Source organism: Convolutriloba macropyga, chromosome 13 (genome assembly GCF_964194025.1).
Source record: "Convolutriloba macropyga chromosome 13, txConMacr16.3, whole genome shotgun sequence".
Classification (NCBI taxonomy): domain Eukaryota; kingdom Metazoa; phylum Xenacoelomorpha; order Acoela; family Convolutidae; genus Convolutriloba; species Convolutriloba macropyga.
In genome coordinates this window covers 30,859,621-30,874,740 of record NC_134480.1, presented here as the reverse complement: position 1 = coordinate 30,874,740, position 15,120 = coordinate 30,859,621, and the positions used below count along the sequence as shown (strand labels likewise).

The 15,120-nt window shown below is 40.6% G+C and overlaps 2 protein-coding genes across 2 annotated transcripts; both read right to left on the bottom strand.

Moving 5' to 3' along the window:
• Positions 1-10,943: 10,943 nt before the first annotated feature.
• Positions 10,944-11,834, bottom strand: LOC142351692 (uncharacterized). Its single transcript, XM_075403833.1, has one exon. The coding sequence runs from the start codon at positions 11,832-11,834 to the stop codon at positions 10,944-10,946; it is 891 nt and encodes a 296-aa protein (XP_075259948.1).
• A 1,069-nt stretch (positions 11,835-12,903) lies between these two features.
• Positions 12,904-14,676, bottom strand: LOC142351691 (uncharacterized). The gene has a single exon (XM_075403832.1). It carries the CDS (start codon positions 14,674-14,676, stop codon positions 12,904-12,906), a length of 1,773 nt encoding a protein of 590 aa, XP_075259947.1.
• Positions 14,677-15,120: the final 444 nt, after the last annotated feature.

Here is a 15,120-nt window from a genome sequence, read left to right as displayed (position 1 = left end):
ATGTACATTGATAAACTTGTGGTATGATTAAATTTGAATCGACGATTCGGTTCAAATTAGAAGCCATTATTCAATTTCACTTCACCAAACATCAGGTAAGAAAGTTTTCTTTGTATATCGAAGTTTTAACTTAAGTTGCTAAGTTCGCTACTTCTCGATATATCACATCCTCTCTCCTTTTTTAAGCAAGTTTGTAGGAATAGCTTCTCCAAATCTTTCTCGTTGTTCTTTATTTCTGCTTGAAGTTCTCGTGGCCACTGAAAATTGTTCCCCTTCAACTACTGAAGTTCTTTCCGTAGAGTTGGGTGATGCCACGTCTATGTCGTCCCTACTGCTCTCAGACTGTGAGTCAGTAGAGTCAGTCTTGATGTCGTCAGGTTCCAACCGTGCAATTTGGTTGTCACTAACAAGAACTGTCTTGTTTGAATTCTCCGGCTGGATGAACGAAGTATTCATTCTTTTACGGATAATGAAAGTAGCGGGGATCGTTGGTGAACTGTTCGTCGGTTTGAAGAGGACTCGTTCACACAGATCAAAATCAGTGACTGCTGGAAGTCTTATTTCGCGTCCCAGTAGCAGTTCTACAGGAGTTTTGCCCCGCGTATTGGAAGTGTTCCGATGTGCCATCAAAGTCCGCTGTAGGAAAGCGCCAAATGAAATATTCAGATTTGGACTCCAGGCTTGAATAGCCCGTTTCACTGTTTGGACCGCTCGTTCAGCAATCCCATTTGCTCTTGGATGGTAGATGGGAGATTCCATCTTCTTAATCCCAAGTGATTCACACCATTGCTTTAGGTCACTGCTCACAAACTCAGGACCATTGTCTGATACTAGTGTTCTTGGTATCCCAAATCTGGCAAAGATTTGACTCAAGTACACCTTCACTGTTTGTGAGGTTCCATTTCCCGCAGAAAAAGCTTCTATCCAACCTGATCCCGCGTCTACTATCACAAAGATATTACCTTGATCCTTAACGTAGCCCCAGTCCATGTGAAGCCTTTCCCAAGTTTCAGCTTCTGGCCAAGTAGATACTGTTTTCCCCAGGCTAGGCCTGTTTTTTGGCATTCCTTACATTTACTGACATATTGAAGAACATCTTGACTGATGCCGGGCCACCAAGCCATCATTCGAACTGCTGTTTCAGCTGCATTTTTGCCTGGGTGAGTCTCATGAGCTTTGGCCACCACCATGGGTCTTAGTTTGGGTGGAATGAAAGGCACAACTCCTCGAAAAATGAGTCCATTGTGAATGGTCAAGGCGTCTTTCTGTTGTTCAAATCCTTTCTCTGCTTCTGAGCACTGTTTCCAGATGCCGCTTTTTATTCGTTTGATGACATCTTGAAAGAGTCGATTCGATAACAGCTCAGTTTTGATGTCTGACTGTGTCACCAGGTCGGATTGGACGAAGTAGATATTGTCAAGAGCAAAGCAGACTCGATCATTATCATCGTCACCATCAAAAACCAGCCTGCTCAGAGCATCAGCGTGGGGATTTTGTTGGCCGGGTGTATACTTCAATTCGAAGTCAAATCCCATCAGCGCTATCGCCCATCGTGTAATTCTTGCTGATGCTGCTTTCGGAATTTCTTCGTCTGGATGAAGAGATATTTGAGAGGTTTGTGGTCAGTCTGTAGAGTGAACCTTCTTCCGAGTAGGAATGGTTTCAATCTTGTGACCACAAAGACAATTGAAAGTGCCTCTCGCTCAAAATTGGAGTAATTTTGTTCGGCTTGTGACAACTTCCTCGATACGTAGATCACAGGATGTCCTTCTTGTGAGAGTACCCGGCCTATAGCTTTCTCTGAGGCGTCTGTTGTCACGGTTGCTTCCTTCGTCAAGCTGTAAGTCTGTACTAGAGGGTTAGCATATAACTCGTTTTTGATGTTTTCAAAAGGATTTTGCTCTTCCATGTCCCACCTGAATTCTTTTTTTCGAATTTCGTTTAGGGTTAGCATTTTGGTTGCAAAATCCGGTATCATTCGCCCATAAAAAATTGCTAAGCCGACAAAGGACTCGAGTTGTTTCATATTTGATGGCGGTTTTGCATTTTTGATTTTCTCAACATGTTTAGGATCGGGTGCTATTCCTTCTTTGGAAACTGAGTAACCAAGAAAACTTACGCTTGAAACTGGTTTTGAGTTGGATTTCTTCTCATTGATGGTGAAATTTTTTTCACGTAGCCGACTCTTGACTGCAAGTATTCGTTTCTCGTATTGATCCTTTGTTGTTCCATATACCAGAACGCCGTCTTGGAATATGACCACACCCCTGATTCCTTTGAGAGTTGACTCAATGCAATTCTGGAAGATTGATGAAGAGTTCTTTAGGCCCTGAGAAAGCCTGCACATCTTGAACAATCCTTACGATGTGTTGATTGTGCATATTTCTTTTGCATCCTCGTCCAGCTCATTTTGATAGTATGCATCTAATAAGTCAATTTTTCCAAAGTAAGAGGCCCCATGGAGATTATGGAAAATGGTCTCCATGTCTGGGATTGGATAGTCCTCGTCCATAACTTTGCCATTGATGTGAACTTTGAGGTCCACGCATAGTCTCAGAGCTCCATTTTTCTTCCGCTGCCACACTACTGGTGATGCATTTGTGACCCCACCAGTTTGTACTGGCTCCAGGATGCCCTGTCGTACCATTGTCTCAAGCTTCTCTTTGACGCTGTCTTGGAGAGGTAGAGGTATCTTTCTGGCATTGCAGAACATTGGCTGTGATCCCGGTATGAGTTTCACATGCGCTTTGTATCCTTTGACTGCAGGTAGTCTTTCATCACTCACTGCATTGATGCCTTCTTGGGGTAGTATGTCTCTCCCAAGTAGCCCAAATTTTTTGTCGAATTGCACAACTGCTAGTTGTTGTTGCCTATACTTGCTTCCGTTCCACTCAACATCACATGTTAGTGATCCCAGAAACCTCAGTTGATGACCATCATAGGCCTCAAGACGTCTGACTTTCCCATTTAACTGAGGTTTACCGAGCTCAGTCCAGATTAAGGATGATATCACGGTGCTATCAGCACCGGTATCAACTTGCATTTTTATTTTATGGTCTTTTACTGTAATGTACTCCCATGTCACTGACAAGTTAAACACGTTTTCCCGTGTATAGTACATTCCCATCTCCATTCCGGATGATGTTTGACCAGGCAACTTAACCTCTTCCTCGCAGAAGTTGTTGTGCTGGTCAGACTTACCTGACTTAGGCTGGGTTTTACTTCTGCACATTTTTGAAAAGTGCCCCAACTTTTCACAGGTGTTACATTTCCTGTTCAAGGCCTGACACGGCTTGCTAGTGTGGCTTACCTCCACATCTATTACACAAGTTACCATTGCCTTTATTACCAGTGAACTTTTCACTAGGTTTTCTGAGGGTATTTTTGAAGTTGTATCCCACTTCTTCTTTTATTACAAATAGTCTATTACCGGTTGAGGAACTCGCAAAAGCCATTGATTGACTTCTGAACTGTAAGCTTTCTGTCATTTCAGACAGAGACATCGTTGGCTTAGTTTTAATGCCGTCTAATAGTCTTAATTCGCCTCAGGGTCTCTCAAACCTGAGATAAATTTTATTTTCACCAACTCTTCCTCAGGGTTGGTTACTGTTTTAAGTTTTTCGAAGTCACAATAACGTGCTTCTTCTCTGAGGCGCGCTAGAAAATTGTCGTCAGATTCTCCAACGCCTTGGACAACGGACAGAAATTTAGCCCTTTCTGCCGTTACTACTCTCTCTCCTTAGGTAAAATATAGTTTTGAATAGCTAGTCCGATCTCTTTAAAAGGAGTGTCTAACAATTTTTTAGGGCTCATAAGGCTCCTAAGTTTAAGAAGTGCGTCCTGGCCGCATATACTAAGAAAAAGATTTGTTACCTGTAGGTCCACGATCGTACCGTCGTTGTTGACTTTATGTTCTTTCTTCTCTGCGCGACATTTCGCCACAAAAGACATGATCCACGCAGTACAGAATTCAGCATTATGCAGAACCAAAGTTTGTCAGTCGTTTGGTGGTCTGGACACCATTGTCTTGCTCTCAAATTGTCTTAAAGTTTTATTATTTTAATAATTGAATTCAAAATGGCCTAAATGTACAAAATTTAACAGGTATTTATAATTCGTATCAGTATGAAAATTTACAGATCCGTCTAGATATAGATAAACTGATATGTGTTAATTTACACCTTAGTTGTGAACAAGTTTTTCCCCTTGCCGTATATGGCAAGTACTAGTCCAGTTTTTTGCACTTAACACATTGTTCTCCCTACCTGAGAAAATGTCATTGCTATCTACTGGGAGAGTCGGAGAGTTGGTTACTGATCGTGTTTGGTGGTGGGAATGTCGAATCTATCTCACAAATTTATGGTTTATGTACATTGATAAACTTGTGGTATGAACAAATTTGAATCGACGATTCGGTTCAAATTAGAAGCCATTATTCAATTTCACTTCACCAAACATCAGGTAAGAAAGTTTTCTTTATATATCGAAGTTTTAACTTAAGTTGCTAAGTTCGCTACTTCTCGATATATCACAGAATCAATGATGAGATTTAACACAAAAAAATCTAAACAAACTCTTGGCGGTGCGTCATGAAGTAGTGACAGTTACAAGCTATTTGGTAGAGGTAGGTTATCTGTTTTGATTTGAACTCTTGCAATGTACCAAATATTTGAAAAGCGAGTGGTAGTTTGTTCCAAGTTGCCCGTGCTGCACATGAAAGTGAAAGTGATCCCTATAATTTTTTTTCAGCGTGTTTCGAGATTGAAGAAATGTGAAAATTCTCTACAATTTCACTTTAGTAATTTTCTTTTTATTTAGACCATCAAGTATTTAGGAGACTCCTTTTCATGGAGACACCGGAACGTAATGACCAGCAATTTAAAGAGAAGGCTGAGTTTCGCCGGCAGCCAGTTTAAATTTTTCGAGGATAAGCGTGAGGTGTTCTATCCGCTTAAAAGGTCAACTTAAACGGGCAATGGTGCAGTTTTAAACTTTTTAATTTTTGAAACAGATTTTGCGGTAATTTCGTGTACAGCACTTCGCTGTAATCTAGGAGGGACGGAATCAGACATTGAAGGACTTTAACCATAGTGGTTTTATCTAAAAAACGGCGTCAATGAAAGTATTCGTCGCATGTATGTGGTGATAGCAAACAGAACAAACTGTGTTATTTTGATGTTTCATATCGAAGTTCGTGTCGATGTGGAAACCCAATGTTTTTAACTAATTCAAAAAGGAAATTTCTCGGTTAGCAACTCTATTCTGTTTTGGACGAACTATTTTTGAGGAATTACGAATAATATCAATTACGCATGTTCAATAGAGCTTCATGTATAAAAGATAGGTGATCGCTGAGGTTGTGCTCAATGACAAACACATTTGCGAGTCATCAGCAAAAAAGGTGCGTACGTTCGTAGATCGAAGCAGTAACTGAGGAGGAAAAAATAAATAAATACAAGCAAGGGCTACATGCAATACTCTTTCAGTGGGAATTATTCCCGTTATATGGAAACACTGTTTCTGATTTCGAAGACTACTTGAGAAACAGTGTAACGCTGTTATATTGAGGCCAATTTTGCATGAATACATTCTTTCCACTGAACATTTTTCTCTCAAAAACTGTTATGTCTGCTAAAACTGCTAGAATTTTCTTTTGAATAGGCTTTTCGTTTCCTCTTTCTTCCCATGTTTTCAGCAAAGCAACTTCTTTGCCCAAACATTTTCCAAATTAACTGGTGAAGATGAATTCATTTGTCTGCCGTTTCACACATGAGTCTGGCAACTCATTAGGGTACCTTTGCAAGTTACCATTACAGTTGAACAATTATCAAGACTAGTTTCGAAGGGCTTTTTATTGAACCTGCGGGAACTCATCGTCAAAACTAAATTCTTTCAGTTCATTTTTGTTGAAACATTGCTTCAGAGACCATTTTTCAGACAGGCAACTAGTCATTAAACTAGTCAGAACTCTCCAATCTTTATCATCAGAATTCTCGATCAATTGCTTTTTGCTTTTTATTTCGATATATCTGAGAACGAAAACATTTTCATTGGCAGAACTATGGCCACTACGCTATCCGCACTGTTCTCATAAAATTAATGGTCTTTCTCATTCCACTCGCATTTGAATAATTGGCGGCGCAGATGTATTTTAAGCTCCCCACTTTGGTTAGGTAAGAATAAAAATAGTGTAAAGGAACTTAATGTTTTCTCCCATCTTTGATGTTTCTTCCTCTCTATCTCAGCCTTTTAACTCTCGTTTTTTAAATTTCCTCGCGTTATTGAACTTGAGTGAGCACAAGTCCCCTCCTGTTGGATGACATTGCTTAAGAAAAGACTCCCGTCTCATTGGATGAGTTAAGCAATTTTAAGTATTTACAAATTCCAGCAGAATTTTAGGACAAAAAAGCTAAAACAAGAATATTGCAAGAGCCTGGTAAAAAGCATCTTGTGAGGTTAAAAGCAATAGGTTTGAACAAACAGGTACCATGGAGAAGGAGTTGACAGAGAAAAAGAAAAAAATTAAAACTGTGTGCTGAGTCGAGGCTTGTTTTTAGAAAGTTGAATCGATAGACTAGAATGCTATTTCTCGCATATGATAAAATATAAGGGAAAGGCAGCCGTCTGCAAATTGAAGAGGGACATGTTGTTCTTCACATGTAATCTATAACATAAATTAGCCTCAAAAGATTGAAAGTTCAATACAGGTCTCCTAAATTCTGACAAGGTTTTGAGGATTTTGAAGATGTTAAAAATTTGCACATTGGAAAATGCTACCTCAATTGACCAGATTAAAAGCTTTGCTAGGATGTTGAACTCAAACAGGGTGCTCTACATGTTTTAGTTAAAACTTGCAAAACATACCTTCTAGTCGAAAGTCGAAAAAAAAATTGAATTTATTATAGTTGCAGATATTGTCCCCCTTATACGACTAAATTAGGACGAAAAATTGTATGAAATAACGCGTAATTTTCTATTCCTCAGTCTGTTTAAAAAGAAGACACTTAGTCAACGTAGGAGTTCATTTGACAAAATTTTGAGAAAATAAAAATGTGAATTTGTAGAAACAGAGATTGCGAAGAGCAATAAATTTACATTTGCTTTATAGACTATAATTGATAGCATTATTTTCGTTGGGATTGGTTATCATTATTTAATTATCTTGAGTAGGTCTGCTTGTACCAATTTATGCAAACATTTCCATTTGTCTGTGAAAAGTATAAAAATTGGCCAGCAGAGCTTATGTGGTGTTAAATGTAATTCAAGATTCAATGGAACTGATGGTGACATCTTTGAGGTGGAATTTGGAGTTCATCACTGCATTGTATTGTCACGATGTTGTCCTTAGAAGTCACAAACGAATTATTTCTTAACCAATTCATTAAATTGCGGAATTGACCTCGGCCGACAACCGCATGACCTTGAAATTATTGACGACTAATCTCTAATCTCTATTGTAACCAAAAATAGAGTGAAATTGTAACTGACCGAATAGCAACTTCAAAAAAATGGTCTCGTGGTCAACGCAAGCGAATCAAAAACAGACATTGACATATAAGCGATGCGCAGTTTAGAATCAGATGACTCAAGGTAACTTTTTTAAAACGGTCGCAAAAGTATTTACGGAAAAATTTAGTGCGATGAAGGGGCGATATGACACTAACCTGTCAAATTTTTTTGCTGACAACGACTTAATAAATGGTAGGTGCCCTAACCGACAAAGTTGGGATATTTGACTGTGTGAATACACGATCGTCACTTGCGGTGACAGCCGAAATTTATAATGAGGAAACATCAATTGCAGCCGCCCATGAAACAAAGATTCGATTAACAAGGAGGCTCGGTAATGTGCGTCCACACAGAATGCTCCGACCCCGCTCATCCGCGTTTTGATTTAATTGTCTAGCGAAATAGGAAGAGATAGAAAATCCCATATCGTGCAACAAACAACTAACTGGAAACAATGATGCTGGTTTAGAGGGCCGACGAGACTCGCCATTAGCGGAGTACTGGACAAGACAAACATGAAAAGCAAATAATAGCAAACATTAATTACGACCAACACTCGATTTCTATATATGAAAAACACATAATGAAAATGAAAAACAAATTATATAAGATTTGAACTGGAGAAATTAACTTGTACGTCATTAAATCTTCATTAGATAAGATATGAGACCTGTCAATAACGGGACTCGATAACAGGCCGACCAAGAAGAAGAAAAAGATAAATTCAAAAATATGTTTCTGTCGCGTTGCAACACTTATTTTTGTCGATTAGACTTGCTTTAAACGCTTTAAAGACTTAAATGCTTTATGCTTAAGAAGAACTCAAGCTCAAAAGGAAACAAGTGTTGTTGTTAAAATCAGATGAAATTATGATTTCTTAGTTCAAATCACGTGGTAATTTATTGTTGCGTTTGTTGAAGAAGTCATTTTGAATTGAAGTTTTGAAGCTCTTGCAAAATGAAGGTCAAAAGGTTGTTAACCACAACATAACCCGGCCTCCTTGAACGAGTTCAATTGAAAAGTAATATTGAAGTCCTTTGAGACCTTCTGACACAAGACATTTCACAGAAAATTTTTGACGAGGAAATTGTTTTCTGAAAATTGATTGTTGTTTGCCTTGTTGTCATCTTCGTCGTCGTAGTCGTCATCGTTGTCGTCTTTGTCGTTGTCGTCATCATCATCCTCGTGGTCATTACCAACACCATCATCATTGTGGTCGTCATTGTCGTTGATGTCATGAAGGTGAATGATTCACAATTAGCTTGACAGACTTCAAAATATTGCAAATATTGAATGCTGATGATATTGACTTGAATAATGATTGCTCATTGTCTAAGGAACGCTTATCTTCCGGTCTTGTTGTATTGAATTGGGTTGTGCTGCTGACTTGTCAATCCTCATCCATTGAGTCATCCGCTGCCTTCCATTTGGGTAACTGAGATTCTGGTCTCTCCTTCTCCAATGGAACCAGTCTGCTTACTGGTCGTATGTAGAGTCCTGTTTGCGTTCTAACTTGGACTACTCATACTATCTTGTCATTTCCGTCGAATATTTTTGTAATCCCTGCCAGTGGCCATAGCATTGGAGGCGTGTTGTCTTCCTTGATGATAACAATGTCATTGACGGCGTGCTGTTGTTTGTTATCCTGCCATTTTGGTCGATGTTGAAGTGTTGTCAAGTAGTCCACGGACCACTTTTTCCAAAATTGTCTGACAATGTTCTTGATGCTTTTGAACCTTCTGTTTAGTGTCCGGTTGTCTTCTTGAGACGGCTCCGGCAAAGCTGTCAGTGGGCGTCCAATAAGAAAATGAGCACGTGTTAGTTCTGAGGGGTCATTGGCATCGCTAGAGGGGGCTGTAAGTGGGCGAGAATTGAGGATGGCCTCAATTTGAGTGATCAGGGTTGTGAAATTCTCAAAAGACATCTTTGTTGTCCCCACAGTCCTGTAAAAATGTCTCTTCATGGATTTTATTGCAGCTTCCCAGAGACCTCCAAAATGAGGCGTCCGTGGAGGAATTGTCAACCAGTTTATCTGATGTCCTGTAGTGAAGCCATCTACCAGTTCCTTGAATTCTCTGTCCATTAATAATTTACGAAATTCAATTTCTCCCCGAGTTCCAATGAAAGTCCTTGAGTTGTCACTATAAATATTTTCGGGCAGTCCACGTCGTGCTGTAAAACGTTTTATGGCGTGCAGACAGTCCTCCTTGGTCAACGTTGTCACTGTTTCCATATGGACGGCCTTTGTGCTGAAACATACAAAGAGGGCAACATACGTTTTCTGCAATTTTCCGCTGCTGTCTTTTATGCTGAAAGGTCCACAGTAGTCCAAACCAGTGTGGGTGAAAGCAAATGAGGAAACAACACGTTCTGTTGGCAGATCTCCCATTTGAGGCGGAAGAATCCTGGCGTCGTGGCAAATGCAGGGCTTGCAGTTGTAAATAATTTTTTAACAGCTGATAGTCCTCCGGGTATCCAAATTGTTTGTCGAAGACAAAACAATGTTAACTGTGGGCCTCCATGTAAGTTCCTTGCATGAGCTTCCCGAATCAGGAGCACTGTGATTGGAGAATCTTTGGAAATGAGGATAGGAAACTTCTTGTCTATGTTGTATGGCGAATTTGCTAGTCGTCCGCCCACGCGAACAACTTTATTGTCTGGGTGGTAGAAGGGAGAAAGTTTGAAAAGTCGTCCTCTTTTTGGCAAAATCTTTATCCTTCTTTTTGTGGTACTGTTGATCAATTCTTCTTCACTTGTACCTACTTGTTGCTGCAAATCTTTGAATCTTGTTGGTTTATCTGAAATACCTAATTGAGCTGTACAAAGCTTACCTACCTGAACCTTACCAATCTTGCCTACCTCAACCCTACCACCCTTACCTACCTGAGCATCCTTACTTACCTCACCTTGACCAACCTTACCTACCTTAACCTTACCAACCTCAACCTTACCTACCTCAACCTCACCAACTTTACCTACCTCAACCTTACCAAGAGGTTTATGACAATACACATTCTCCGGAATGTTGTTACCTTTCCCTTCTGTCATTGATGAAGATGATTGACTAACAATGGCATCAAACTCTTGCAAGTAAAGTTTTTGAATCAGGCTGTATATGGCAATCCGTCCAAGGTAAAGATCTGAAGAGCAGAGTTGAAGTGACTGAAATTCAGATGCTATTGCAGCTTCCGACTTTTTCTGTTGACATCTTTTTGATGATAGGTTCCTCTTCTGTGAGTAGCATTTGCTATCGGATTTTGTTGGATCTGTTCTGCTGGCAATGGTTTTCTGGCTTTGTTGTTTTGCCTTCTGAATGAATTTCTTGACATAACAAAAAATTCGAACCAGTTTTCCAAATGAGGATGTTCGATGAATTAGCTGAACTATTGAGTTGTTCTCCTGAGTAACAGCCATTGTTGTTTGCTTCAGTGTTTTTATCCTTGCACTTCGTTGTTCACTGCATGCTGATGTTCTTCAATTGATTCTGCTTTCGGCCAATAATCTTCGCTTTTTTCTAGCCAGCTGGGTCCATTCCACCAAAAGCTGTGTTTGGCTAGGTTTGCGGCTGAGATTCCTCGTGATGCGCAATCGGCAGGATTCTCCTCCGTCGGCACGAAATTCCAATTGCTGGATGGAATGAGGCTCTGAATTTCTGCAACACGGTTGGCAACGAATGTCTTCCACTTTCTTGGAAAGTCTTGCAGCCAAGCCAGTGTTACCGTTGAATCTGTCCAAGCGTACACTTTTGGTGTCGGGAAACGTTGATCGTTCAAAGATAATGATATCGCTTCCACCAAATTTGCTCCAAGAAGTGCTGCACAAAGTTCCAACCGGGGAACGCACAAACTCCTTATTGGTGCAACTCTGGTCTTTGCTGTCAACATCCTTGTGTGAACTGTTCCGTCGAAAGATTGTCGTATATACACAACTGCGGCGTAGGCTGTAGTTGATGCATCACAGAAGACATGAAGTTCAATGTCCGATGATGCTGGCGAGATTGAAACTACCTTTCTGGGCAGTGTAATAGTTTCCAATTCCTTCAGTTGAACTCTGAGTCGGCTGTACTGTTGCTGAAGGCATTTCGACAAAGCTTCGTCCCATCCAAGTCGGTCCATCCAAAGCACTTGAACAAAAGATTTGAACTGAATTGTTGTAGGTGAAAGCCATCCCAACGGATCAAAGAGCCGTGTAACTTCTGACAGTATTTCGCGTTTTGTAGATGGTGTCTTTTTGTCTAATTTTGCTATGAAACTGAAGTGGTCTGGATTTGGGTTCCACTTGACGCCTAAAGTTTTTATACTGTAGTCGTCGCTTTTAATCGTCATCTCGTCGGTAGTTTCTCGAAAGTTTGCAGGTAGCTTTTCAACAAGTTCTGGGTTACTTGAAGTCTACTTGCGAATCTCAAACCCTGCCTTTGAAAGAACTGCTATGATTGAGTCCCGCAGTTTCATTGCGCTTTCCAGATCGGGTGCTCCTGTCAACAAGTCGTCGACGTACATGTCTGTCGTGATTCCTAGCTGTACATTTTTGTCCGTAACATCTTCCGCTAAAACTTGTAATGGGCGAATAGAATGGAACGCTGATGATGCTATTCCGTACGTGACACGTGTCATCCTAAATGTCTTTTTATCTGTTGAGTTCGGTTCCTTCCAAAGTAGTCAATGATAGTCCTTATCTTCGGTATCCAGTTGCACTTGTCTGTACATTTTTGCAATGTCTGCTGAAAGGTCTACAGGATACATACGGAAACGGATCAGGATGCTGAATATATCTTTCTGGATCTTGGGTCCCACCATCAGTCTATCGTTCAAAGAAATTCCACTGGTAGTCTTTGCTGAACCATCAAAGATTACACGCAGCTTCGTAGTTGTACTTGAGTCCTTGAACACACAGTGATGGCTGAGATAATAGCTTTTCTCTATTGGCAGTAGCATTTTCTTTTGCTGGTACTTCTTCCATGTGTCCTAGTTTAATGAACTCATTGATGAACTCGTTGTATCTTCTGTAAAGATCAGGCTGTTTTTGAAGTCTATGAAGGAGACTTCTAAGTCTTCGTTGTGCTTGCTGCTGGGAATCCCCCAGTTCTCCAGTTTCGTTCTTAAACGGCAGTTTTACGATGAACCTTCCTTCAGGGCTTCTTCGTGTGGTTGACTTGAAGTGTTCTTCACATCTTCTTTCTTCGTTGGTCAGATGTTTAGTTGCAGGCACTTCCTCGATTTCCCAAAAACGCTGCAAACTGTCTTCAAATGATGACACAAAGTAGGTTTGCAAACTGGAAGAATTGGAAGTTTGCACGTTTTCGCGTCCAATTACTAACCAACCGAATACTGAGAGCCGATAAGTAATGGGGATGTTTGGTTCTTTCAGTCTGTTGTTCCCAACCATCAAGTCCTCTTAGTGTCCAGCTCCAATGATTAGATCAACTTGGGCGGGCTTGTTAAAGTCGGGATCAGCCAACTGTAGTTCCTTTACTGTCTCCCAATTGTCTGTGTTGATGTACCGAGAAGGTAAATCGTTTGTCATTTTCGTTAAAACTGACGCGTCAATGAAAATTGGTGCTTTGTTTTTTGGTTGAAGGCAAAGGTCAACAAATCCGCGATTAGTTGAGACTTCATTTCCTCCGAGTCCAAAAACACGAGTATTGTTCCTCTTTCTCTTTAGCTGAAGTCCTTGTACTGCAGCTTCAGTTACAAGATTATTCTGAGATGCAGAGTCCAGAATTGCTCGCAGATATACTATTTCTCCTTGAACATTAACAGGAACAATTGCTGTCTGAAGAAAAATTTCCTGTGTCTTGTCTTCATGGGTGAGGGCTGCTGTTATCTTTTGATCGATAGTTATTTGTTCTGCATTACCGCTGGAGGCTCCAGATGAAACCTTCTCCTGATCTCTTGCGTTGGCTTTGCGGCTGTTTCCAAACGAGTTTTTCAATTGATTTACTTGATGCGCATCTTCTCGATGCAACAACGTGTGATGCTTTCGTCCACATTGGCGGCACGAAGAACCATCGCAACTCTCTGCTCGGTGTCCTGGTCTTAGACAATTGAAACAAAGTCCTTTGACTTTGATCAGCTGGGCTCGCTCCTGGACACCTAAACCTTTGAACTTACCACATTTGAAAATTCTGTGTTCCTCTTCACAACATTCGCATTGCTGATTCGTTGTCGTAACATGAGTGTGAAGTTGTCTCTGTGGATGATTTTGTTGCGTATGCGACCGTTTTTCGGTATTTGATGAACTGTTGCTTGGTGCTGCTGACTCCAACGCCTGAACACGTTCCTCCAGGAATGTCTTTAGTTCCTGATAGGTCTGTAGTTTTTTCCCCTTTGAAGAAAGCTCCCAGAACTTTCGTGTTTCGGTGGGCAGTTTTTCTGCAATCAAGTAGACAAAAAAGGGGTCCTGATGCTCAACTGGTTGTCCCATGTTCCGAAGAGAAAGTCTGTGCTCCTCCATTGTGTCGACAAGTTTTCGCAATTCCCGTGTGTTTTCGTGTGAAACTGGTCGATATGAGACAATTCCATGGATGTGGGCTCGAAGTATCAATCTCCTGTTGTCGTATCGGTTCTGCAAAATTTCCATTGCAACATCGAAGTTGTCGTCGGTGACTGTGATTGAAGTTAACATCTTCGAAGCTTCTCCCTTCAATGCTGACTTCAGGTACTGTAATCTCAAACTGTTTGTCAACTGATCGTTATCTATTACTGCTCCCTTGAAGCGATCATAAAAGGAGATCCAGTCCAAGTAGTTACCGGAAAAACTGGGCAAGTTGAGCTTTGGTAGATTGATGTTCTGTATATTCCTCGAAATCGTGGTGCATCCGGCTGCAAATGAGCTCTCTTGTGACGAGAGTCTTGTCTTTCGCTGAACAAACCGATGAACATAGTCGATGTTTTGGAATATCTTGTCATCATACTCCTCTTTCTCAACAATTTCATCGTCCAAGTTGTCAGGATCATCAAAAAGAGACTGAATCTTTTGGTTCTGCTCAGATAGGAAGGCTTGCTTCTTCTTCAACAATTCAACTATCTGCTGCAGTCGAATAAGTTCGTCTTCATTGATAAGTGTGAACGGTTTGTTCATTATGCCGTCTGCTTCATCGTAGAGTTTCGTTGCAACTCCTCTGTGAGCCCCAAGCGACTTTCGAAGAAGTTCTAGATTTTCTGGCATGTTTCTGATATGCTGTTGTCTCACTGTTCCTTGCTTTGTTCTTGATGCTGTTCTTTAGTTGTATTCTTTGGCTTTATTCTTTGTCTTTATCTGTTGTTGTAAATCTTTTGTGGCTAAAAGCTCAGAAACAAGTTAAAACAGCGTGAAAGTTGTAAATATAGGGTTGTATCTATCCCCCCCGCAAAAGTGCGGCCAATTTTTACGCGCGAACTTAGTCTTAGTACTTCAGGGGGCAAAGTAAGCTAACAAAAACCGTGTTCTCGATGAGAACTAGAGAAAGAGATTGACTTCCCCTGAAGTTTTTCAAAAAAAGTATGCAGAATCTTGAGTATACAGTTACCCCACTAGATATCCTCTACCGGGTCTCTTGGTTAGGTTAATCAACCTAGTTATACAAGTTAATCAACTTGAATAACATGTAGGGGAATGATGGTATCTAGTGGG

What these genes read in the sequence shown, in the direction of transcription:
- LOC142351691 (XM_075403832.1), bottom strand. Translation starts at nt 14,676, where the DNA reads ATGCCAGAAAATCTAGAACTTCTTCGAAAGTCGCTTGGGGCTCACAGA.
- LOC142351692 (XM_075403833.1), bottom strand. Translation starts at nt 11,834, where the DNA reads ATGACGATTAAAAGCGACGACTACAGTATAAAAACTTTAGGCGTCAAG.